General features: G+C 43.8%; 2 protein-coding genes across 2 annotated transcripts in view; one reads left to right on the plus strand and one right to left on the minus strand.

The window, feature by feature from the left end:
• Positions 1-1,055, plus strand: part of PTPN13 (protein tyrosine phosphatase non-receptor type 13) — a 172,869-nt gene extending 171,814 nt beyond the window's left edge. The window contains exons 46-47 of the mRNA XM_063136332.1: positions 392-454; positions 946-1,055. Of these exons, the coding sequence (XP_062992402.1) occupies positions 392-454; positions 946-1,026 (144 nt within the window). The 3' untranslated portion in view covers positions 1,027-1,055. The remainder of the gene's footprint in view (positions 1-391; positions 455-945) is intronic.
• Positions 1,056-4,647: 3,592 nt separating this feature from the next.
• Positions 4,648-15,153, minus strand: SLC10A6 (solute carrier family 10 member 6). The gene is made up of 6 exons (XM_063136080.1): positions 14,780-15,153; positions 11,774-11,892; positions 10,807-10,895; positions 8,556-8,731; positions 6,978-7,135; positions 4,648-4,832 (listed from the first exon to the last, which is right to left on the minus strand). The coding sequence occupies exons 1-6, from the start codon at positions 15,151-15,153 to the stop codon at positions 4,648-4,650; spliced, it is 1,101 nt and encodes a 366-aa protein (XP_062992150.1).
• Between the last annotated feature and the right edge of the window lie 10,391 nt (positions 15,154-25,544).

The raw sequence follows: 25,544 nt of genomic DNA on the forward strand, positions 1-25,544 counted from the left end.
TTCAAACTATAGGGACTGGGATTTGCAATGGAGAACTGACAGGTGGGATGCTTAACCCTTCCCCAGTTGAAGATGTTCACCTCCAATCACTTTCCCCAGCTGCTTGTCCCCAGGCAGGTGTCCCAGGTCCCTGTCTGTACTATTGCAGGAGATAGCGGTTGGTTGGCGGTGTGCCCACGGCCGAAAGCGGCAGGTGAGAAAGAGTTAAGTACCCGTCCGCCACTTCCCCCTTGCAGTTCACCCCCAGCCTGCTGCTTTATAGGTGCCTTTTGAAGTCTGCAGCTGAACACGTCATTCTAGCCCGTCATAGGTGATGCCATTTCTTTCGTAAGATTTCCATAGGTGTATTTAAGGCTGTTGATTTCTGTGTGCTTTTTTTTTTTTTTTGCAGTTTGACATCTCTGACGTGGTGCGGACAATGCGCCTACAAAGGCATGGCATGGTGCAAACTGAGGTATGTGTGTCCTGACTTGCAATGTGTGGTTTTACTTTTAGATCCTATAGAGCATTTCTTCTTCAGCATATCCCTTCGGCTCTGCTGGGAACAAGAGTCTGATCCAGCATGACTCTTCTTATGTTCTTATGCATATAGTGCCCTTCCCTTATTCTTTCATCCTGCACCAGCTTCATAAAAGGCTCCGGGATAGGCAAGGACTAAACTCACCTGTGCATTTGGATTGAGAGGACTGGATGCAAGTTGAATTCACATGTAATCCCCTCCAAATCCACCTTGCAAATTTGCCCTGAACGTTTTAAGAAGAATGAAGGGAAAGGAAGGAGCTAAATGATACAACTAAATGGGAGGACAGCTGCACGGTACAACTTTGGAGGTGGGGTGTAGGTGGATCTAGACGCAACTGTTAAGTAGAATCTCCTCTATCACAGCCAATACATGTTATGAATTTCTATTCCCGTAAGTTTATACCTATTTTTCTCCTTTTGCAGGACCAGTATATTTTCTGCTATCAAGTTATCCTATACGTCCTAAAACGTCTCCAAGCAGAAGAACAGCAAAGAACGAACTAAAATATTAAAGCTGGATATGCATTTAAATGGGTGGGAAATTGAAAGAGGAGGTTTTTGAATAATTCCGGCATATTTACACTACAAAATTAAATTGGTTTAAAATTCATGCTGTCTCCTTAGGGGACTGCAGTTCTGAGACAGAGACTAAAGATGGGGAACTCGGAACAGAAAATCCTCTGCACCTTCATCAGACTACAATTCCCTGCATTCTCTGGGGGAAGCCAAAACAAACTGGTATAAACCAATGTAAATGTGTTGGGTGGGTGAGCCCTTTGTGCATTCTGCCAGCATGATTCCTGTTCCAGGCTGTATCGAGCATCATGTACCACTATAATCCCCGTCCTTTAAATGGGCGGGTTCCTTGTACGCCATTTATTTTTAATAGTGCTGCATTTTTCTGCAGCTGTTTCAATCCATGGTGAGCAATTGTTGTTTTAAAAACCGCTTTTTGATTTTGATTTTGATTTTTAAAAGTATTAGTGCCTCCTGCAGAATTTTTCCCCCCAGCTACTTTATAGTATATTTCTGATGCTAGGGGTGGGTGGGGTGGGAAATGAAAGCAGTATTTTATCCTGGTGGACTTTCTTACAGGTACATTTTTATTAGTCTCTTTTTAAAGTTTGTTTATAGCAGAGCTGTCTTTTTCCAACAATTGTAATACAGTAGAGCTTTTTATAGAAAATACTTGAAATCAGAATTTAAGCTTTACAGAACATCTTATTAGTGTAAGGAAAAATAGCAAATGTTTACTGCATCACACGTTATACAATGTTTACTTTATATAGAGTCTTGTGTATATATTTATATACTTTTACAAAAAAAAGTTGAATTATCAGGTGTCTCAGCTTATAACTGCTAAGGCATCTCCACAGTGTAAATAAAAGGACACTTTTAAAATATGAAAACGTGGCAATTCGGTCTCGTGTCCATTTGATCTGTTTTCTCCCCAGGCTCAGTTCCCTCTCACTTTGCCCTCTACCATCCCAGATGTGTCCAAAAATATTGCTGTAGAATTGGTCTTGCATTTCACACACATAACAATGCACCTCCTCTGCAATTGCTACCTGAAGCAAGCATTTCATTTCACTCCTTCGTAAGATGATCCTTGACTTCAAATTGGGTATGAACGACAACTACTTAGCCTTCGGCCTATCTGGATATGGCCAAGCCAGTGTAGAAGCAACCAAACATCAGGGCAGACGCAGAAGAGAAAACAGTGGTCAGAGCAGATTCCAGGATTAGATTAGGGATTTCTAGAACCACATAGCTGCCATTGTTATTTCCTCTAGACCAATTCCAAAATGAATTGTTTCCACTCAGTGCCCTGTCAACATGCTTTTGTCTCTCCTGAAGCTTTGCGTACAACTCCCGTGAGCCCTAGCCTGCATAGCCAATGGTAAGGGAAGATGGGAGTTGCCCACACCTGCTCTAAGAGCCATGTTTCTGTTGATTTGCCCAGAAACATCCAAATGTCTCCTTGGACTGGAAATTGGCCAAAATACGGGGCCAGACCCTATTATGAGGCAGACTAAGGAGGTTCGCTTGGACAATGTATTTCAGAAGCCATTAAAGCGGGGAACAAATGTCATTGTTACACCCCATCTTTTAGACCACTTGTGATAGTGCTACAAAAGCACCTGTGGGCTTTTCTACATGAGGCTTTTAACCCTCCACTTTACCGAAGCTTCTGCTTCCAATTCATTGCGGGGTGGGGGATTAATGTGATTTTTTCTTGTGTGGAGGTGTCTTTCGCTGCCTTTCTATATGTTTCATTGCACAACCACTAGGTGGTGCAGTGATATAGCATAATTGTGGAAATACATGAGGGTTCCATGCCACCATTCAGGGTATGCCAGACTTTCCTGGTTTAAAGACACACGCTAAAATTGTTGCAAAGCATAGGAGAGGCCCTGGAGGAGGAGGAGGCCATGTAAAGGGCCCACAAACTACCATGAGTGAAGAATAAACACTTTGTGTGGAAAGGCTCTATGTCTCTGGCCATGAAGCATGAAGAGGATGCTTAGAGCAAAAGGGTTGTGCTGGTGAGGGAAGCTGAACTCCTCTTGTGCCTGCAACTTAGTCACTGTAGTCTCTTCCCTTCACCTCGATCCTGCAAGCACTTTCCTGCTAGCCAGGCTAAGCTGTTAGCTCAGATGTGGAGGAGGAGACTGTTGAGGACAAAGTCATGGGACTAACACCCAGATATTTATGCACACCTTCTGCTATAATTGGATGAGGAGGAGTAAGAGGAGCTGGTAACAATGGTGGTGAGAAAGCAGACTCACTAAGGCAGTGCCATTGCGAGTATCTTGCCAATGGCCATCAAAAACCTGGAGCCAGCACTAGGGTTATGCATACTAAAAGTGTACACCTCTGCTTCAAAAATGGATTCCCATTTGTTCTTTTATTAATGTGCCTAAAAATATAGTTATTAAGAGGAGTGAAATAGGCAAAACATGATCACAACACATCCTCTTAAAATGCTTTGCTCCCCCCCCCCCCATGCAATTATTCAAAACTGTCTCTTGTTAAAATTGCCCTCTTTGTTATTGAAATTCACCACCGCTACCAAAATCTTACATTTCTGGCTTAGGTGGGGAGTATTGATGTCAGTGGGGAGGGAGATTCCATGTTGGGGAAAGTGATTCGGATAGATGAGGGGTACCTAGAAGGTGATTTGCTGGATGGTTTGCAAGGGTTTGTGACTCCCAGATTTTTTTGCAATGACAAAAAGGTATCCCTCTCCCTAAATTATGCTGTGACCTATAGTAATTCTCCGATGTGGATTTGTATTTGTGTATGCAAATCACCCCAATCTATGCCTCACGGGAAAGCAGTTCATATATTGGCTATACCTTTTCTGCCACCATTTTGTATTTTCTCCCCCCAACACACACACACACACACACACACACACACACACACACACACACTTCACTTGCCAAAGACTATATTACACCTGGCTCTAGTTGGTGTAGCTTAGGGTTTGTGAGGAAGGGAAAGTTTAAAGTCTGCACATGCCTGAACTAGATGATATTCTGGCACCTTTTATGTTTTTCCCCAGTATAGCAGTTGAGTTAATAATCCATTAACTAATATTGTTAATCTTCTCAAGGTGTTGGGTTTGTTTTTGTTTGTTTTTTGCCTAGAGCCAAGAGTTCTGCAGAAGCAAACCAAGCATAAAATGTTGTGAGAAACGTGGAGTGAGAAAAAACACTAATCTAGGAAAAAAGCATGGGACATGAAATTTTGCTTAACGAAGAATAGCATGTTCTTTGTTAAGCAAATAGGAATGCGATCCATACTTGCGATGGGCTTAGCTGTCTGTCTGCATCCACCCAAAGAAAAATCACATTAAAGGAAAGAGTGTACCTGTAATTCTAGGACACTTCTTTGCAATCCTGATTTATTAGAATACGATCTGTTCCTTTCATTCAATTCCGATTTCCAGAATACAGACCTTTGCTTTCTCCCATTTTACGTGAATAATTTGCTATGCATCCCTAGTAGAAGAAAGGCTTAATGGATGCAATTATGCACCTCTGTAGCAATCCAGGTCTTGCTGTTTATTAACTGTTCTTTGCCTTGGGTGTGAAGTCTTAAAGGGGCCATGTGTCACGCTCAGATCTGTTGCAACGGAACAGCTTTGGCAGAGTTTTCCATCTTGAAATCCACCGGCTGCCCTTTGTCCTTTTCAAATCCCATGTTGACCTCGCCGCCCACATTGTCTGACATTTTCCTCTGTGGATCAGCTGGCGTCTCCTCTGCTGTTGCTTTCCTCAAACATCTCTTGTAAATCTGGTAAACTGCATGCAACACAAATGCATAAGATATCGTAGGAGGCTCTCAGCAATTCTTATGCTGTGTTCTGTGCAAGTATGGCACTCTAAGGACAGGTGTGGAAACTGTGGCCCTCCAGATGATGATATACTCTAATTCCCATGAACCCCAGCCACCATGGCCAATGGTCAGGTGATTGTAGTCTTAGCAACATCTGGCAGGGTCCATTCATGCAAACAGCACCATTCATGCAAAAACCTGAGCTATCAACAGCAGGCTTTGAGAAACACCAAGGTTTGCAGAACTAGAAAACAAAACTGGGGAGGGGGGGAACCTAAGGCTGGGTAGCATCCAAAAGCCCAGTGAGGACTGAGCATGCTCAGTGGTCAAGAAAAACTAGCTGACTGTTCCAGGGTTGAGGTAGAAAACTGCACAGGATTTGAAAAGGAATGGAGTATACTGGAAAGGGGCCTAGCTGGCTGGTTGGAATCCTGAAGAGGAACACTCTGTGCTGCCAACATTTTGTTGCAGGTCTCACTTCTATTAAATATAAAGCAACTGAACCTAGACGTTGGGATAACAAATCAACGTTAACAAAATTGACAGGATTTGATTCAAGTCAATTGCATTAGCATTGTTTTCAAGTTGATTTGTTGCCCCAATGTATTGGTTGAGTTGCTTTATATTCATGTCCACTTTTATGGCACATCAAATTTTAATATGCTGAAAACTATTAAGCTGCTTTAAAATGCATTGAACAACAAATGGTCTTCTCCGCACTTGGAGGTCTCTTTGACTTTGTTCCTGTATTTGATGCCTTCTTTTCTCGCTGTGCAGCTCGTGGCCCACCCAGACAAATACAGTTCAACACTGAGCTGTGTCAGAGATATTGCTAAATCATAGTTTAGCACCAGGGTGGGGAACCTCAGGCCTGGGGCCAAATCCTGCCTTCCTGGGCTCTCCACATGGCCCTGTGAGGTTTTCTAACTAATATACATCTTACAGTACGTATGTCTCATTACATTCACACTTTTAAAGTAAAGTAACCTACAAATATAATGTGTGATGCTGCCCTAACAGACTTCATTGAGAGAAACCAACCCTACAGAACTTTAATGTAAATAGTTTTCTCCGCCATTTTATAAAAATGGAGCATCACTGCACACACTTCCTGGAAAACCTACTAACAAATGTTTTGAATAATAAGTTAAGAACAATATCTGAACCCAAACCAATAAAATGAGTAACAGTTGCCCATTCACTAGGCCAAAAAGTGTTCCTCTTCATTTAGAGAAGGGGAGGGCACCCTGTTGGAGACGCAGGGGACGGCAGAACCCTTTGGGGGCTGCCCAAGCGGGCACGGCACGGACACAGTTGAGGAAAAAGAGGGGGAAAGCACCACGAAAAGGCTATAAGAAAAAGTGGCTACTAGCTCTGGTGCTATGAGATGTCCAAAGAAATTTCTTTATTTTTATCCAAAATATAAAAATGTTCAAAAAAACTTTCAACCAAACTTGTACAACGCAGAACAGTTTGACTGCTGATGGAGACAGAATGAACACGACTGCGGTCTTGTAAAATTATCTAGAAGGTTTTAAATGTATAATTACTTCAAACAGTAATTTATTTCGTTGTACAGCTCCTGACGAAGGATCTCCGGATCCGATACGCTGAGTGTTGTACAAGTTTGGTCGAAAGCTTTTTATATTTTTGTATTTCGGATAAAAATAAATTTCTTTGGACATCTCATAGCACCAGAGCTAGTAGCCTCTTTTTCTTATAGCAAGGGCATGTACACAGCCATGCCAAGCCACACCCAGTCACACCCAGAGAGAGGATTACTGGGGGCAGGGGCGGCGAACCTTGCCTCCTCTTTCTCCTCCCTCAGAGCAATCGGAGTTGTTGGCTGGGAAACAGCAACCTTGATCCAGATTCTGTTTTCCGGGATGCGCAGTGATGACTCTCCTTGTGAGCCCCTGTGTGGTAGTAGCAGTCGTGGGACTTGGGGAACCAAGACATCCACGGCAGGACATGCTGGCAGCCTCCGAGGACCACGCGCAGGCCGTGGGTTGCCCACAGTTGATTTAGAGCCAGCTTTGGTCTTGCCCTCTCTTTTTCTCCCCTCCACCTTGCTTTTCTTCAGAGCATTTTTTTTAAATAGAGCTACCTACCAGCAACGAGGACAGTTAAAGTTAGCAGCTGAAACACATAATAGATTGTATAGAAAGGAAATATTTGGCCAAAATGCTGTGTGCTGAAAGATAGCTGAAGTGCAGAGTAGCACAAGTGCAGGTTCTGTGACCCAATCTCCACAGCAATTGTCCGACATCTGCAAGCACAAAGCGTTTGAAATGTGTTAAACTGGGATGATTGAGCATTCTACCATGAGAAGGCAGGACCAGAACTAAGGATGGGGGCGGGGGGGGGAGCAGATTTCGGCAAAAACGGGAGAAATGTGCAAATGATAAAGACCTGTTCGACAGTGGCTCAGAGTGTCTCTGGAGGTGGTGGGCTCCCTTTTGCTGGGGGTATTTAAGTAGAGGCTGGGCAGCTATCTATCAGGGATGTTGTAGTTCCATCCTGCATTGAGCTACATCAGGGCAGAGCAGAAAGCAGATTGGGGGTGTAGGGCTTCTCCAAATGAGCAGTTTATAGCATGCTCATGACTGGCCACTCACGGATATTTGTGGGTCAATTACATGACATCGTCAACAGCCAGGACATCTCCCATGGTTTTCCCCGGCAATTCCATGTTTTTAAAACAGAGATAATGCAGTATGTAATTTATGGGATTCATTCTGCCACTAAATGGCTCTGTTCCATATAAAAGAATAGTCCTCAATAGCATTCCCTTTTCAGTTCAAAATCATGTGGTCACTGTCGGTCGCTGTCTGAAGGAGTCCGTTGTGAACACAAAAAGATCTGAGACCTGGTAAGAATGCAGGTTTTTTTCTCAATGTAGAGAACCTCATACTGGTCCATTCTGCAATAGATCCGCAAGAGTTTCGGACTCCCAGTTGTCTTAACAATAACAACAACTAAAACTTCACTACCTCACTCCTAAATAACTTTACTGAAAAAGAATTATGCTGGTGATGGGGAACCAGGAGTAGATTTTCATGTGAAAGAGCTTGTGAGCTGAGCCCTGGCATGGATTACAAATTCTAGGGCTGGTCATGTGCTCATAATCATCTTATATCCTTAATTTTTTGGGCACAATCCTACACATGTTTAGACAGAAAAAAAAAGTCCTATAACTCCCAGCGTACCTCAACCAGCCACAGTGGCATGGGCATGCTGGGAGTCGTAGGACTTTTTTTCTGATTAAATATGTACAAGGATCACACCCTATGTATACGTCTCACCTCCTGATCCACTATTTTTCACCTGGCTCCAGTTGAAGGACCCCAGGGTTAAAAAATAAAAATAAGAAATATCTCACAAACCTGACGTTTGCCCACCTCTGCATGAACTCCACATTCCAACTCTATGATTTTATAACCCCCAGTCCAATAAGGCCTATTGCAAAGTTAATTCACCTGGTAAGCCAACCTGGGCTCATCACCTTTCTAGTATACTTGAGCTCCCAGAGGCCATGGGTACCGTGCCCTGGCCATCTTCTTTCCTTCTGGCCTTATGATCCCTCACTTCTCAGGGAAGACAAGGAGATTTCCCCACCCGCTCTATTTTTCCAGCTAACCACTAGCTGAATGTCAGCAAATTGTCCATACAAGTCATTTCTCAGGTACCTTTGCCAAGACTGGTAGGTGAGACGGGCCAATAGAAAGCCACCGAGGTAGCCAGTCGAGGGTAAGATGGTAGCAGCTATCAGAAGCCAGTGATCCACATCCCAAAAATCTTTATTCAGGGCTTGGTTGAGAACTGCAAGAACTATCAAAACTAGGACTCCAGCAATGCTTCCAATCTAATATAAATGAAAGAAGAGAGCGGCCATTCATGTCACTATAGATAAGGAGTGAAGAACTTTATGGTTTAGGACCAGGAACTAAATCCAGTCCACCTTTCTCTCAACCACCAAACATTTGGTAGTTTCCTGGCTTTTCTATAGCTTTTCTGCCATTCCAAAAAGTTGAAATGCCTAAAAGTAAGGTCAAAAAGACGTAAGAGCTTTCAGCAAAAGTTATGCTGGCGTTTTGGGCCATGCGCCTTTCACTTTTGACCCCACCTACCATTGGAATGAACCCCAGCACCCCAAAAAAAAGCTTCTCCGAAATGGAATTTGATACACACACCCCAACTGAAAGAGGGATGGACTTACCAGGGCACAGGAATGGTGGGCACTCGTGGCCTTACTGCCGCTACCACAATCACCCACTTGCCCATGTGCTCCAGGATGTTCTAGAAGTGGGTGGCTCTCAGGGGATGCAGGCGGCTTCAGGGTGCTCACAGAACGTGCAGCGCCACATCCAGGGACTTCCATGCCCTGGAGCACATGGGCAGGCAGGCAACCGTGCTGCTGGGTGGGTGATCACGGTGGCAAGGCCACAAGTGTCCACCATCCCTGTGCCCTGGTAAGTCCATCCCTCCCAGGCAGTGCGTGCTAGGAGTTGTAGGCTCTTTCCCCACTGCAGGGTCCTTGGGCTGTGGCTTAAAATGGCAGTTTGGTCAGAAAAGGCTGCCTCAGCTTTGGAAATCCAGCCATAGTTCAACAGCCCTGCTACAGAAGGTTTTCAAACACATGCTTACCAATTGGCTCCTCACCTCCTAGAACATCTCCAACAGTCGCCATTCTACCTGTTCATTATCTAAAGGTGAAGCAAGAGCTGCTTGCTACCCAAATCGGAGTTAGTATTATCTGGGCATCCCTTTCTCCCCACCTTGCAAACATGATATTGTTTAACAGTTGCAAATAAGATGATTGTATTGAAAGAAAGGATCCGCCTTCCCCACCTGGTTTCCTCCAGGTGTGTTGGCCGTACCACTCCAATCATCCCAGGACAGCATGGTCCGTGACTGTGCTGACGAGGAATGATGGGGAGTAGCCCAACATATCTGTAGGTCAACAGCCAGGTTGGGGGAAGGCTGCTGTATATGAATATCGGGAACAAGTTGCGTTCGTAGAACTTGCTGGATTGACTTTATTTATTTATTTAAAATATTTAAAATATTTCTTGGCAGCTTTTCAAGACAGGAGCAATCCCAGCGCAGCATACAGCAATGAAACACATAATAAAAATCATTGTGGTACTAAAAACACAGTAAAAACAACAGCAGCAAACATTCTGAAAAACAGCAAACACCTGCACGGAACAAACCTTACAACAGACAACTCAAGCAACAACTCCAGACTCTTTGCTAACATTTCATTGCCCTGTGCAGAAACCCGGGCCGACCCTATCATGAAGCAATAGGAAACTGGCACAGCAGGTGGCAGAGCATGGGAAGGGCGGTGCTCTCCCCCTCCAAAAGGTCTGCTGCTTCTTGGTCCTGCCAGCCGCCTGCATGGCGGGCCAGTTGGCCGGCCATGCAGACAGCTGGCCAGACCAAAAAGCAGCCACTTGCTCCCTCACATGCTCCACCTCCTTCCTGTTCCACCCCACTTCACTTGTGCACCTCCCAACCCTGCCCAAATGCCTGGCCGGCCTGGCTGCCAGACGCCCCTTCTTTGCATGAGTAGGCATGCCCGTCTCCCCTGCATGCTGCCCGTAAGGGGTTTTCACCTTTAGGAGCTGCACAGCACCTGCATGAGGTTGAGCAAAGTATCACGAGAGGTCCCAGAACTTCCAGGACCTCTCATGATACTTTGCTCAACACGCAAACATCGCGAGTCTCCTGAAGGTGGAAACTCCTTATGGGCAGCCCAATGGGGAAGAGAGAGCGCCTATGCGCACAAAGAAGTGTAAACCAGCTGGGGGTGGGTGGGCTGTTGATGCATGAACACATATTTGCACGTCGCCCAGTAAGGTAAGCCAGCAGGCAGGTGGGTGGGCAGGGAGAGAAGGAGGATGATGGCCTGGCAGGAACTTACCAGGAACTCACCTTGCGAATGATTTTGGATTGTTTGGGCCATCGATAATTTACAAAAATGCCACAAGCAATGGGTATAACCAGGCCAGGAAGCTCTGTCCCTAGAAAGGAGAGAGAAACATTTATGTTACATGTAGGTGAAATTCAGGTCTTCTGTAGCTGAGCCCTCGAGCTTTTCATTAGCGTCCATCTCCAGAACCGATGATGTGGCTGCCTTTTGGTGTCTCCCTTGCTCTTTAGCCAGGCAAAACAGGCAAGGTTTAGAGGATGAAGCAGAAAAGCTCTCCTATTGGTCTTCTTCCTTATCAATATGACCGTCTCACCAGGACATGCTGTGAGCCTCATGACCCATCTTGGCTGCCTACTATGCTACAGGGACAGTGTCAAGAGTAGACATGGTCGGGTACCTGCTGAGGGTCCACACCCCACTGGGACCCACTGACAAGAGCCCCCTAGACTTGTTCCTCGTCTTCGCCATTGCAACCTGCCTGTTCACCCGCCTCTCACTCTGGTCCAGACAACAGTAGTGTTGAGAAGGAGGAACACTAGATGCCATGGTCTACTTGCTCCTTGCCTTTCTTGCCCTATGGCATTGTTCACACACAGATCCCCCCAGCCTCCTTGCTTTGGCTTCACTGCCCCACTTTTCCTTGCCTTTCTGCCCTACGATCAGCTCCTTAGCCTGGTCCTCCAGCCACCCTGTGCCTTAGCAAATCCCTTCAACTCCTGCTTGCTGTTCCTCCCCAATCCCTGCCTGGAGCATCCTTTGGGTGTTTGCCTTTGGGTTCCCACCTTGAAGCCCATTGATCCGAGTCTTGCGAAGGCTGCCCACTGCATAGGTTTCCAGAAATCGAGGAAGATGAAACCATGTTTGTATGGATCAGTTGTTCATTGGAGAGTGCAATGAAATTGATTCCCAGAAGAGGAGCTACACCTCCTATACCTACTAGGTTTTAGAGAAGAGAAGCAGAAATCGTACCTATGGTCTTGTACGGCACGATGATGACTTGTGCAAATTCCCAGGAACACGAATAGAGGTAGAGGTAAAGTGGCATCGTTCCCAGTCCAGCAACATTGGAGAAGATGGTCATGCTGATGCTGCAAGCAAGTAAAAGAGGGATGGATGGCAGCAATAGGTGGTTTGTGCACAAGATGATGGAGAGTTCCCCCACAGCAAACGCCCTCGTCATATCCATTGGCTCCCCACAATTCACCATTTATAAAGAGGTCAATTAAAGATGAGGGGTTTTTACACAGACGTTTCCAAGTGGCCAACTGCACAAACTTCTACATGTAGTTCTTCAACACGCAGTGCGTGCAGGCCTACTTAGCTACATGTAAGTAAGCATGTAAGAGCCATCTGGGATTGGGATTTCTGAAGAACTAGCCCCACATCTACCTGCTTAGTAACTTTTTAAAATAACCAAACTGCATAGAGTCACTTTGTGTTGTTCTTTGATATTACAGAGAGCTTCAGCTATTGGATGGTATAGCAATGAAATAAATGAAATAAATCAAATATTGTCGCACATCCCATATGGCTGCAATACCTCCCTCCCATCTGTGGTATGGACTTTGCAGAGCATCTCAAAACACACGTAGTACACAGAACAGAAACACATCTACAGCCCATCCAGTTTCTTTCAAAACCATTTTTTAACCTCAAACTCTCCAGCTGTGTTGGAGTTGTAGGCCAACACATCTGGAGGGCACCAGGTTGGGGAAAGCTGCACTACATGAACATGACCAAAGATACCCTATAGCAAATAGGAATCCTGGTGTCTAAGAGCCGATATGCACATGGAATGGCACAGCACACCTTCTCCTGTGTTTTAAGATTCCGTTCCATGTGTATGTCGGCTCATAGAGCTTCATCATACCAGTGTTATACTGTGCAATCACTGTGAATTGCGTGCAAAGGACTCCGAAGTTTTCCAGCTTATAATCTGCTTTGACTGTGAAGCACTCCCATGCATCCTGCTATAATTGTGCTTTAAAGGCAAAAGAACCGACCTATTTTGCTACCTCTGTAGGAGCGAATCATTTGTTGTTTTCCGAGCGGCCACTGGGGGCGCAGGAGGAGAATTTGATATGTTTAAAGTACAAATTAAACAAATGATTACATCTGTGTAAGTTTCAAAGATAAAGATATCAAAATTGGCACAGTAATAGATATTAAGGAAAGCTTTAAGCATACCAAATTTGAATCGGATTGGGTCATTCATTGATTTTTAATGATTTTTTACATTTCCCCCCTTTAAACCCTTTTCCTGGTATGCAAAGGATCTTAGGAGCACTGCCGCCAGGGGTGTGATTTAGCTAGCAACAGCAACAACAACAGCTTTACGCTGTAGGGGATAATTCGAGGGAAACAGGTACGTGGGATAAAGCCTTTAGACCAGTGTTTCTCAACCTTTTTCTGACCGTGGCCCCCTTCTGCCCTTGTTTCTTTCCTGTGGCCCCCCTGTCCTATATAAATGGGTAGCTATTTAAATGTTTTGTTTGTAATAGAACATGTTTTATTTATAATTTTTATAATTTATACAAAATACAATTACGTAAAAATTTATACTTTAAGTATTTCTCAATCAATGTGACCCTTGTGCTTGATGACCAGAAACAAGCTTTTTTATATCTGGTTCTATTGCTGTGAGGGATAACCGAAGATCACCTCTGTCCATTATGTTAAGGCGATTCCGCATTAGGCTGAGTAAATAACTCACACGACTGAAACCTGATTCTAAAAAATACGAAGTAGGAAATGCCATGAAAAACAATTTTGCTTTATCCCAAAGCTGTGGAAACTTTTTAGATATTGTACTCTATCCAAAAATGGTGTTTTTCTTGACTGAAAGTTAATTTGGCTGCTATGTCGCTCTGTAGCTCTATGAGTGCTTCTTGCAAAGAAATATCAATGTCAGCAGTATTCACAGCAAATGGATCAACTACCCAGGCCGGAATATCCATGTCCAGCAGATCATGGAAACGAACTTCCATATCAGTATAAAGCTGCTTCAAATGATCCACATACACAATTATTTCATCATCTTTCAATTCATCACTAACTACTGCCAAAGAAGAAAACTGAGTGAATTCTCGGCGTCCAATATTGGTGGCATACAGCTTGACTTTTCCCAGAAACCCTATAATAATCTCCCTGCTTGAAAAAAGATCACAATTCCTGCCCTGTAGTTGTTTGTTTAACAAATTGAGCTTTTTGAAGACATCACACAGGTAAAATATATCACATTTAGCAGAGGTTATCTTTCCTTCCATTTCCTTGCCTCTGAAAAATGTCACAACTGAGTCCCACAAAGCAACAAAACGACAAAGGCAGTTACCTTGGGACAGCCAACGGACTTCTGTATGCAATAATAAGCATGTGAAGTCTTCGTTACTGTCCTCGCAAAGCTGTCGAAACAGGCGGTCTTGAAGTGCATTTGATTTAATGTAATTTACTGCTTTTATTACAATCTGTAGAGACTCCTGCAAGTGCCCTGCTAGTTTTTTTAAAAACAAGTTTTGAAACCTCTGTGCGCCCCTAGTCTTGTGCCGTGGCCCCCCATTTACGAGATTTTCACCTGTGGCCCCCTTGGAATATCCTGGGGGGCCCCAGGGGGCCATATGGCCCCCGGTTGAGAAACCTCGCTTTAGACTATTTCAGGTGGTGAAGTGGTACTGTCCAGACCTTGTCTGAATGCTCCCTTAAGACCTCTTGCACATAGAAAAATAAGATCTCTTGTCCATAGGAAATGACTCTTTCAGAGTGAGAATTGCTAGGTCAGCCTTCCCTGCAACATGCTACTTTACTGTGTGCAAAGGTAATTTTATTGTAGAGGTGTCTCCAATGCAACGTGTGATTCCCCTGAAAGTGAAGACCGGCTTTTACTCAATAGCTTTAAGTCCCAATTTCGATGCAACGCCAGTCTATATGGACAGATGATGCAATGCAGAAAGCGGAAATGATCCAGGGCTGTTGTCCTACCTCAGATCCATGTCTCCATCGACCCAGTAAGTGGCAAGGTTGGAGGATGCCCCTCCGGGACAGCAGCCAATGATAAATATGGTAAGAGCTTGGATCGCTTTCACAGGCAGGTAAGTTGCCAAGATATAGCCTGTTAGGGGCATCAGCCCAAATTGACACATCATCCCCACAGCAATTCCCCAAGGTCTCTTGATGTGGCCCCACAGCTTCTTCACCTCAACCATGCAACCCATGGAGAACATAATTAGGCCCAATGCAATGGCCCCCGCCACTGATATCGCCACTATGTAACTCTCGCTTTCATAATGCTGCCCGATGTTATCGCCAGAAGTTCCATTGGAAATATAGAGAATATCGTCGGAGTCGTTCGCCATCTCACTCTTCACTGTGGCAGTTCAGTGTGGGGAGTTACAGTCGTCCATCCCATCAGGTTATACATCCTGGAAATCTTTAATAAGTAACATGATGCGCACACCCAGCATGGAATGGAATGCCTGTTGCTGTGGATTAGGCAAGCTTTATTAATTAGATGAACTAAGGGCCAACTACTAGCCCTTACAAGAACTAAGGGCCAAGCCATTTGGCATGGCATGGCTACTTTTTGTTAAATAAATAGCCCATGTGGAGGCAGCAGGACAAGTTCAATTGGAACCATGGTGGGGCAGGAAGCTTTTAACCTTTTAGCTGCCAATCTGGTCTCATGCCTGGTATTCTTGATGGGAAGAAAGCTCCCATTGGTGCCAATGGGAACATTATAATGCCTAACATGGAGTTTGCCTTCTTTACACTCAGTGAAAATGTCCATCCAGTGTGCGGCCGCTGTAAAGAAGGCAAACTCCATGTTAGGCATTATAAGAAAAGGAATTGAGAATAAAAGAGCCAGTATCGTACTGCCCTTCTACAAATCTATAGTGCGACCACACTTAGAGTACTGTGTACAGTTCTGGTCACCACACCTAAAAAAGGATATTAGAGCTGGAAAATGTGCAGAAAAGGGCAACGAAAATGATTAAGGGGCTGGAGCATCTCCCCTATGTGGGAAGGTTACACCAACAGGGATTGTTTAGCTTGGAAAAAAGGAGGCTAAGGGGAGACATGATAGAGGTGTACAAAATTATGCATGGTATGAAGAATGTGGATAGGAAGACATTTTTCTCCCTGTCTCAAAATACTACAACCTGGGGTCATCCCATGAAACTGATTGGTGGGAGATCCAGGACCGATAAAATGAAGGACTTCTTCGCACAGCGCATAGTTAATTTATGGAACTCACTACCACAGCATGTGGTGATGGCCATCGACATGGATGGCTTTAAAAGGGGGTTGGATAAGTTCCTGGAGGTGAAGGCTATCAATGGCTACTAGCCCTGATGGTTGTGTGCTATCTCCAGTATTCGAGGCAATAAGCAGCAGTTGCTGGGGAACATGGGTGGGAGGGCGTTGTTGCACCATGTCCTGCTTGTTCATCCCTGGCCGATGGCTGATTGGCCACTGTGTGAACAGAGTCCTGGACTAGATGGACCTTTGCTCTTATCCAGCAGGGCCCTTCTTATGTTCTTACGTTCTTATGCAAATAGGAACAGTGGAGTATTTGATCCAGCCATGGCTTTGATCCAGCTACTCCCCATGCACACATGTGCCAAATGTCTGTTCAACAAAAATCAACTATGCCAGGTGACTTTGCGACAAATCTCAGAACAATTCTTGCCCTAAGGCCAGTAATTTGTGAATGAGCAGTTCATGATGTGGATGTAGTGTGATATACTCCTATTTTCTCCTTTTCTTCTTTTTTTCCTGTATATTCTTTGCTGTAATTGCAAACAGTATTTATAACTGATTAGCTGCTTTAGGATTTCTTCCAAGCATATAAACATGACAAATAAATAAATAAATAAATAAATAAATAAATAAATAAATAAATAAATAGTATTATACAAATCAAAGAATGTGCACAATCCATCTAATAAAATGGTTATGTAGTGTGGATTTAAATTCTAAAGCATAACTTGACATGAGGTTGGGGAACTCAACTGGGGGACAGTGTTTTATGTCTTGCCTTTTAACCAGGCCAACTTTTTTTGGGGGGGGGGCAGTCTGCTAGCAAAGATTGCTTGAGGAAGAAGAGTGAACCACACTATGTTCTATGACATCATGACCTCTTAAGTCTTTCTTTAAAGATCCATCGTTTCCCACAGGAAAGCTTGTGCTTAATAAATGCCCATTTTCCTGTGGTTTCTCTGAACAGGAGAATTGCACTAACCCTGTTCAGGAGACACACTAAGCCATGGTGTTTAAGCACTTTTGAGCCAAGAATTATGGCTTAGCATGGCATGTAAACCATGACTTAGCATGTTGTGTGAACCATTCCTAACCATGGTGGCTATATACATGCTCACTGACCATTTGCTGCAAAAGGATTAGAGGCCTAACCACGGCTTAGGGTGTTGTCTGAACACGCCCATGGTCACCCTTTCTATCTGTCTTATAGTGAACTGCACCATGGAATACATTCTCCTTTCTCTTGCTAATGTATTTTACTGGGAGTTAAAACCATTTCCTTCAGAACCCCAGGACCCAGCTATTTCACAAATCCATCTAAAATCAATATATGTACTCACCTTTTTTTATTTCTTGGCACACCCTCTAATTTATTGAGAGCAGGGGAGCTTAGGGAATACAGAGCATGTCAGGCGGCACATACGGCCCTATTCATCCCATGCGCCTTAGCAACTCCCACCTGAGGCAACTGTCTCACTCTGCCTAATCGTAGGGCTGGTCCTGAACCTGGTCCATCCTGCTCTCACACACTTAACTACTACACCATGTGGCTCTTAAAAAAACAAAGGGTAGAAATGCAGCTGTAGGGTTGTCACCCATTTATCATGTTTATGGGTTGTGTTCATAATGTGCTCATAATGCCCCTGAACTAACTACACTGGGACAGATGCCAAACAGGAGCCTAGTTAGAAAAACAGAGCTTATTATGGAGAATGTTCGTCCACATATCTTTGTTATTGCAACTTATTTTTGCTTAGAAAGGAAAAAGAAGTCATGTGCATCCCCTGTGTATGCTATATGCTGCTGTATGAGTAAACATCAGTCAATCCTGCCTTCTGTTTCAAAAATGCATGTTCATAGTCAGGCAATACTAATCAAATTTGCCCAGCTCTGTGTTTTGGGTGTGTATGTGTGTGTTTTCTTATGGACCAAGATGGCTATCTTGCTTTCGAAAAATACATGGATTTGTGGAATTAACAAAGCATGTATGTTAAAAAAAAAAAAAGTCCTAAGAAGAATAAGTAGTTGATGGGAGTTGAAATCCAAAAATCTGGAGGGTACCAGGTTAAGGAAGGCTGGTTTATTGCTATTGAACATGGACCATAATGTCACTGCTCATGCCTTCTCTGTAATGATGACCATTAGGAATTAGTGACCAGTTTTTCAAGCCTGTATTTAATCATTACAATGATGTCACTAGAGAGTCATGCTTGTCCTATGGCTGCAGGAAGCCTTTTGATGGTCTGCTCCCTTTGCCCACTGATGCACATAATGGCTGGACCACTGGTGATCAGAAACGCAGATTGATACGACCAGAAATGGGAGCAAGGCCTAGTTGGAACCACTTGGGGGCAGTGGCCTTCTTTCCAGGAACAACTTCCTTTTCAGTTCAGGCTCTGTTTGCTGTGCAATCTTGCGCTGAAGGTCAGTCTTCTCAAGTCTTTGGCGTGCCACGGTCCTCTCTGCCTCTATCACTGCAGAGCAAAAAGCAAAATAGAACAATGTAAAGCAATTTTCTTTTAAAAAAGGTGATTATTCAGAAATTACCAACGTTTTAGGAGCTACAATTTCTCCAAACTTTTTAAAATTAGGGCTTTTGAGATTAGGCCAGGGGAGGCATGAAATTAATTTAAAAGCTGCACAAGCATTCATGAGTGGCCAGGCTCCATAATGAAGATGGAAGTTTGGATTACAGCAATGCGTTATACGTGGGGCTGCCTTTGAAAACGGTCCGGAAACTTCAACTGGTGCAAAACAGGGCAGCACGCTTACTAACAGGGACTGGCCGACGAGACCACATTACGCCAGTCCTTTTCCAGCTTCATTGGCTGCCAGTCCAGGTCTGGGCCCGATTCAAAGTGCTGGTATTGACATTTAAAGCCCTAAACGGCTTGGGTCCAGGTTATCTGAAGGAACGCCTCCTCCCATATGTACCTGCCCGGACCCTAAGGTCATCCTCAGGGGTCCTTCTCCGTGAGCCCCTGCCAAAGGAAGTGAGGCAGGTGGCTACCAGGAGGAGGGCCTTCTCTGCTGTGGCACCCCGGCTGCGGAATGAACTCCCTAAGGAGGTTCGTTTGGCACCTACGTTATATGCTTTTAGACGCCAGGTGAAGACCTTTTTATTCTCCCAACATTTTAACAATCTATAAATAAATTTTAACATGGTGTTTTAAATTTGTAATTTTGCATTGCTGCTGTTTTTATCTGGTTGAGCTTTTATATTGTATTTTATATTATGGTTTTATACTGTTGTTTTATACTTTGAATGTTTTTAATTTTTGTGAACCGCCCAGAGAGCTCCGGCTATTGGGCGGTATAGAAATGTAATAAATAAATAAATAAATACGCTGAAAGAGGGAGAAAAATGTCTCCCTATCCACATTCTCCACACCAGGCATAATTTTGTACACCTCTATCATGTCTCCCCTTAGCCTCCTTTTTTCCAAGCTAAACAATCCCCACCCCAATCTATACTTTAGTTCAGGAGTGGGGGACCTTGTTAGGTTATAACTCCCATCATCCTTGACCATCCTTGACTAATAACGGGCTCAAGTTAATGGAAGCCAGATTCCAACTGGACATCAGGAAAAACTTCCTGACTGTTAGAGCAGTACGACAATGGAATCAGTTACCTAGGGAGGTTGTGGGCTCTCCCACACTAGAGGCCTTCAAGAGGCAGCTGGACAACCATCTGTCGGGGACGCTTTAGGGTGGATTCCTGCATTGAGCAGGGGGTTGGACTCGATGGCCTTGTAGGCCCCTTCCAACTCTGCTATTCTATGATTCTATGATTCTATGCTGGCTGGGGCTGATGCGAATTGGAATCCAACATCTGGCAGGCCACAGGTTCTGTCCTAGGTACTTGTTTCATACAGACTTTAAAAAGGGAGATGCAGTCTTAAAGCCTGTTATCCTTATTTCTGACAACTTAAAAAAAGGCCCAGATAAAACAGCTTCTGGTTAACAATTGCTTATTTTCAATTTAAAATAAGCTATAATGTTGAGTTCTTACCACTTCCTTTTACTTAGTGTTTAAATCTAACTAGTGCTGTCAATGTTTCCGCAGTCGTGCCCACGGCTGTTCTCTTAAATAATGACTGCTCCCAAATGAATCTGACAGCAAATTCAAATCTTTCTCTGAGAACTTTCTCCCAGGACCCCTGCCTTCAGAGGGTAGGCAGGTGGCTACTGGGAATGGGAACATCACTATTTAAAGCAGAGGTGAGCAACATTTTACCTATCGAGGGCGTAATCTGTCGGGGGCTGCGTGCTAGTAACGGGTGGGCTGAGGTCACGCTTTCTCTCTTTCTGCCACCCCTTTTCTCCTCCTTTCTCTCTCTTTCTGCCACCCCCTTTCTCTCTCTTTCTGCCACCCCCTTTCTCTTCCTACATATCTAACCATTTCCTCCTTCTCTTTCTTCTCCCCCATTTTTTGTATCGTATCTGGCTTGAAAAAGAAATCTGATGAATTGAAAAGCTTGCTCACAACTCTCTGACTTTTTTATTTTTCCCCATTGGGATTGTGCTACTGTTGCCTGTGGATTTTTTTTTTTAAAAAAACATTATTTATTATTACATTTCTATCCTCCTTTTTTTTTTTTTTTTGCTCTTGCAAGGAACTCAAAGTGGATTACATAGTCGTCATCCTCCTCTCCATTTTATCCTCACAACAACCCTGTGAAGTAGGTTAGGCTGAGACCCAGTGACTGGCCCAAAATCACCCCCAGAGCTCCTTGAGCATGGTCGAGTAGGGACTAGAACCTCGATCCCTCGAGTCCCAGTCCAACCACTACACCACCCTGGCTCATGGACAAACACAGGTTGGGGAAGGCTGATTGAAGCCAATGACTAATGCCAAATCATGTGGCAACAAATTTAACGAATTCAGCATGCTGGCTGGGGAATGCTGGGGAATGCTCAGGGTTGCAGGACTTTTTTTCTGTCTAAATTTGCATAGGATTGCACCCTAAGCTATATATTGATAGAATGTGTTGGCCCCGACATTGACTCAATTCCCACTCCAGATTAAGGACCCCATCTCCCCCCGTCCCCACCGTCCCACAAAAGCCCATAAAACTCACTTTGTACAGAAGGGACCTGCGCTTTCAGAACAGTTGTCACATGCTGCAGTTTGAACGGAGAGCCCCAACAGATGTCAAAATGGAGAGGGTTGGCTATTTTTTCCTTGGATGCTGCCAACAAACGTTTTGTAACTGCAGCAAATTCTACACGATCGTGTCTGGAATGTCAATAACACAATCAGTAAGGTAGATTAGTGCAAGAGGTAAATCACTCCATGGTGGTATAGACGACTCCTGTTCAGGGTTCCAGTCAACCATGCCCTCTTCCAGGATACTCTATTGCATTCCCCACCCCCATTTTTCCCCTCTCCCAACACCATTCCATGCCACTGAAGAAGCTCACTTCCTCACTGGCCAGTTTTGTGTTCCCCCTCCCCCATCCTTAGGTGGGTGTGTTTTTCCCTAAAGTTGTTTTGTACTACAAACTGAGGATGGATTGCAAATGCATGTATGAAGAATATCTGGAGAGAGATGGGTCACACAGAAGGGTTGTTCACACAACACACTACTCAGTAGTGGAGTGCGTGTTGTTTTGAACTGTGGATTGTTTGTTCAACTGTGGGTTGCCGTGCTGTCTGAATGCAACCAGGGTGGCTTGTTAACCATGCAGTGTGGCTTATTTTCTTGAACAAGCCACCTTGAGAACCCATGGTTTGTTGATGGGTTGTTCAAGGCCATTAGCAAGCCACATTGCGTGGTTAATACCATGATAACCCACCCTATGGAAAACGTGCTGAGTTCAGACAACTTACTAACCAGTGGTTCAACGAACAACCCACAGTACAAAATAACCCACACTCATCCACTAATGCGGGTTAGCATGTTCTGTGAACAGCCTCCTCATGTTCTACATGCAAGTAGAGCAAGGCCACAAGACCACAAGGTGTAGTGATGGCCACCAGTTTGGATGGCTTTAAAAGGGGGTTGGATAAATTCCTGGAGGCAAAGGCTATCAATGGCTACTAGCCCCGATGGTTGTGTGCTATCTCCAGTATTCAAGGCAGTAAGCCTGTGTGCACCAGTTGCTGGAGAACATGGGTGGGAGGGTGCTTTTGCAGCATGTCCTGCTTGTTCATCCCTGGCCGACAGCTGGATGGCCATTGTGTGAACAGAGTGCTGGACTAGATGGACCCTTGGTCTGATCCAGCATCAGGGCTCTTCTTATGTTCTTACGTTCTTATCACTCTTGCCAGAGGCCTGAACGAATTGCTTGCAGAGGACTTCTCAACATGGGCCAAGGACTCCAGGCAGCCCCAAGGCTGCAAGTTGCCAACCTCCGTTCTAAGCCCTATGTCGTTTTGGAAATTTTTTAAAATCAATGATTTAAATAATGGGAGTTTGATTGTATTTGTACAAAGTGGTAAGAAATACATACACTTTATAAGCACTGGCTTTCAAGACAGATGTTAGTGCCCTCTTCCTGTGCAAGTTGTACTCCATGGCGGATAAGTGGCATCGCCTGTTCACACATACACTTCAGAAACTGCTGGATGTCTTATTGTGCACACCTATAATTGAAAGATCACTGGAACGTTTAGCCATACAACTTAGGTCTGCCTCTTAAACACTTTCAGGCAATGGATATATGAAAGAATCAAAATTAATATAAAATAGAAGCAATTCTCCCAATCATTTAATAACAATAATAATCCATTGTTCCTAGGATTATCCTTTTAGATCTTCGAAAACCAATAGATATAAATTTATATTCTCCCTTCCATGCACCCATGGGCAATCAGTTAATAAAGACCGGTATTGTTCACCAGCTCCACAACCCACTTTGTTGGGTTCACATGTAACAACAAGCTGTGGCTTGCTCCCCTCCATGGCTTGAATTTTCAAAATGGCAGCCCTGTGGGGAAATCCATCCATCATAGCTTCTTGTTACGTGCGAACACCAAAAATATCTCAGCATAGCAGCTTTTAAAGCTCAACTAAAAACTTTTCTTTTTCCTAAAGCTTTTAAAACTTGATGTTGTGCAGACTTCTACTGTTACTTTCTACTGTTAGTTTTACCCTACCCTGTGCCTGCTTACCCTACCCTGTACCTGTTTGCATTCTCTTCCCCTCCTTATTGTTTTACTATGATTTTATTAGATTGTAAGCCTATGCGGCAGGGTCTTGCTATTTACTGTTTTACTCTGTACAGCACCATGTACACTGATGATGCTATATAAATAAATAAATAAATAAATAATAATAATAATAATAATAATAATGTTCATATTGGGGAATGGCTTGTAATCTCATTGGTAGAGCGCATGCGTAAGATTCCAGGTTAATTCCCAAGTACCTCTGTGGATAATGTCATTCTATTGTTTATTCACTACGTGGTGCTGGTTGTAGTTATATCTGGGTGGAGTCAGGGGATTCCTGGTGCTATTCTGTTCTTGTTTAAGAGCTAATGAAGTCCTTGTCTAGCTTCCATATAGGTGTGTCTTCTTAGCCTTACATGATAGTTTTTCAAAATAAAAAGTTTCACCAGTGCTTGGGACATTGAAGAACTGCAGCCAGTCAAAGTAAACATTAGCCAAGGTGGACAAATGGGTGGACTCAATATAGCATTATCCTATACATGTTTACAAATAAGTAACTCCTACTATGTTCAATGGGGCTTACTCCCTAAAACAGCCTTCCCTAACCTGGTGTCTTCCAGAAGTGTTGGACTGCAACTCCCAATATTCCCTGGCCAACATAGCCATTGGGAATGGCCATGCTGGTTGAGAATGATGGGAGTTGCATTCCAACACATTAAGAGGGCGCCAGGGCAAGGAAGCCTGCCCTACTGTGTGTTTCAGATTGCAACCTTAATCCTAGTTACAGTGGGGGCCAAAATTGTGGACACTTTTTGAAATTTTCATGTTTTGCAACTTGGCATGCTTATAGAAAATGTTGTTTCACAAAATTCAAATGTTTATATATATATATCACTTGAAAGAGAATTTAATGCTGAATTCAATACAAAAAAGAGAATGCAAATATCGGCAGTACAAAAAAAAAAGTTATGCTTACTTTAGTCTAAAAAAAACACCACAGGTGTGATTGTGTGAAGCAGAGGATTGGAATTGCAAACCCTACTGGCCAATCACAGTCCTTGTTCTGGGGACCAATCATGTGGCAGTAGCTGCGATACATCATGTTTCAAGTTGGGGAAAGTCGGTTTTACTGTTTGTTCTGTAACTGAAGCGCAATTGGAGACTGTGGGAATATTTGAAGTATTTCTCAAATTAAAAGTATACGTACGTACATCATAAATAGAGCCATGGCACCAAAAAAAAGAGTTGATTGGACACTCAGGAAAAGAAGCAGGATTGTTGTTTTACGTGTATCAGGTCTTTCAATTGATATATAAACATTTGAATTTCATTAAACAGAACATTTTCTATAAGCATGCAGAGTTGCAAAACATGAAAATTTCAAAAAGTGTCCACAATTTTGGGCACCACTGTATATAAACTATCAATCCTAGTTTATAGTTAGTTATAAAGACACTCATTACCTGTGCAAAACTCCCCACAACATGCTGGATTCTTTCTACAACCTCCATTTATTAAAATTGGCCTTGTTAATTTCCTGCTTGATTGGCAATAAAGTTTGCTCACAGGCTAGAGTGATCAGGCACTGTGCTTATTACTTACTTTTTCCTAGTAAGTCTGGCTTCCTCTACAGGAGGTCCTTTTGCCATGATTACCCCTAGGTTTAGCTATTCATGTTTGCCCCTAAGCCTGTCCTGTTGTCTCTGACATCTCTCACAGTTCTGCTACTGATGTAATAAAGAGTATTGTAGAGCATCATGATTACTTAGAACTGGGGACAAATATATGCAATAGATTGAGGGCCTATCTTCACCATCAACCTAACGATAGGGTTTGCGTGATGCCAGAAAGATTACAAAGTAGTGCCAGGCAAATCTCCTGGAGTTATCCTTCTGCAGCTGAGGTGCCACCACTGAGAAGGCCCTCTCTCCAGTTGCCACCCACCTCAGATAGTGGTGGCACCTAGCTGAGGGCCTCTGAAAACAAACTTGATGTTGAGGCAGACAATTTTTCAGGTACCCTGGTCCTACATCTGCAGGACTTTAAAAGTAAGCACTTTGAATTAAGCTCAGAAATAAGAACATAAGAGCCCTGCTGGATCAGACCACGGGTCCATCTAGTCCAGGACTCTGTTCACACAGTGGCCAAACAGCTGCCCAAAGGAAACCCACAAGGATGGTGTAACAACAGCCTCCCACCCATGTTCCCCAGCAACTGGTGTATATAAGCTTACTGATTTTGCTACCGGAAGTACCACATAGCCATCAGGACTAGAAGCCATTGATTGCCTTCTCTTCCGGAAATTTATCTACTTTCCCCCCTGCATTTAAAGCCTTCAAAATTGTACCTTAAAGCCATCCAAAATGTACC

This window comes from Elgaria multicarinata, chromosome 10 (genome assembly GCF_023053635.1).
Source record: "Elgaria multicarinata webbii isolate HBS135686 ecotype San Diego chromosome 10, rElgMul1.1.pri, whole genome shotgun sequence".
Lineage (NCBI taxonomy): Eukaryota > Metazoa > Chordata > Lepidosauria > Squamata > Anguidae > Elgaria > Elgaria multicarinata.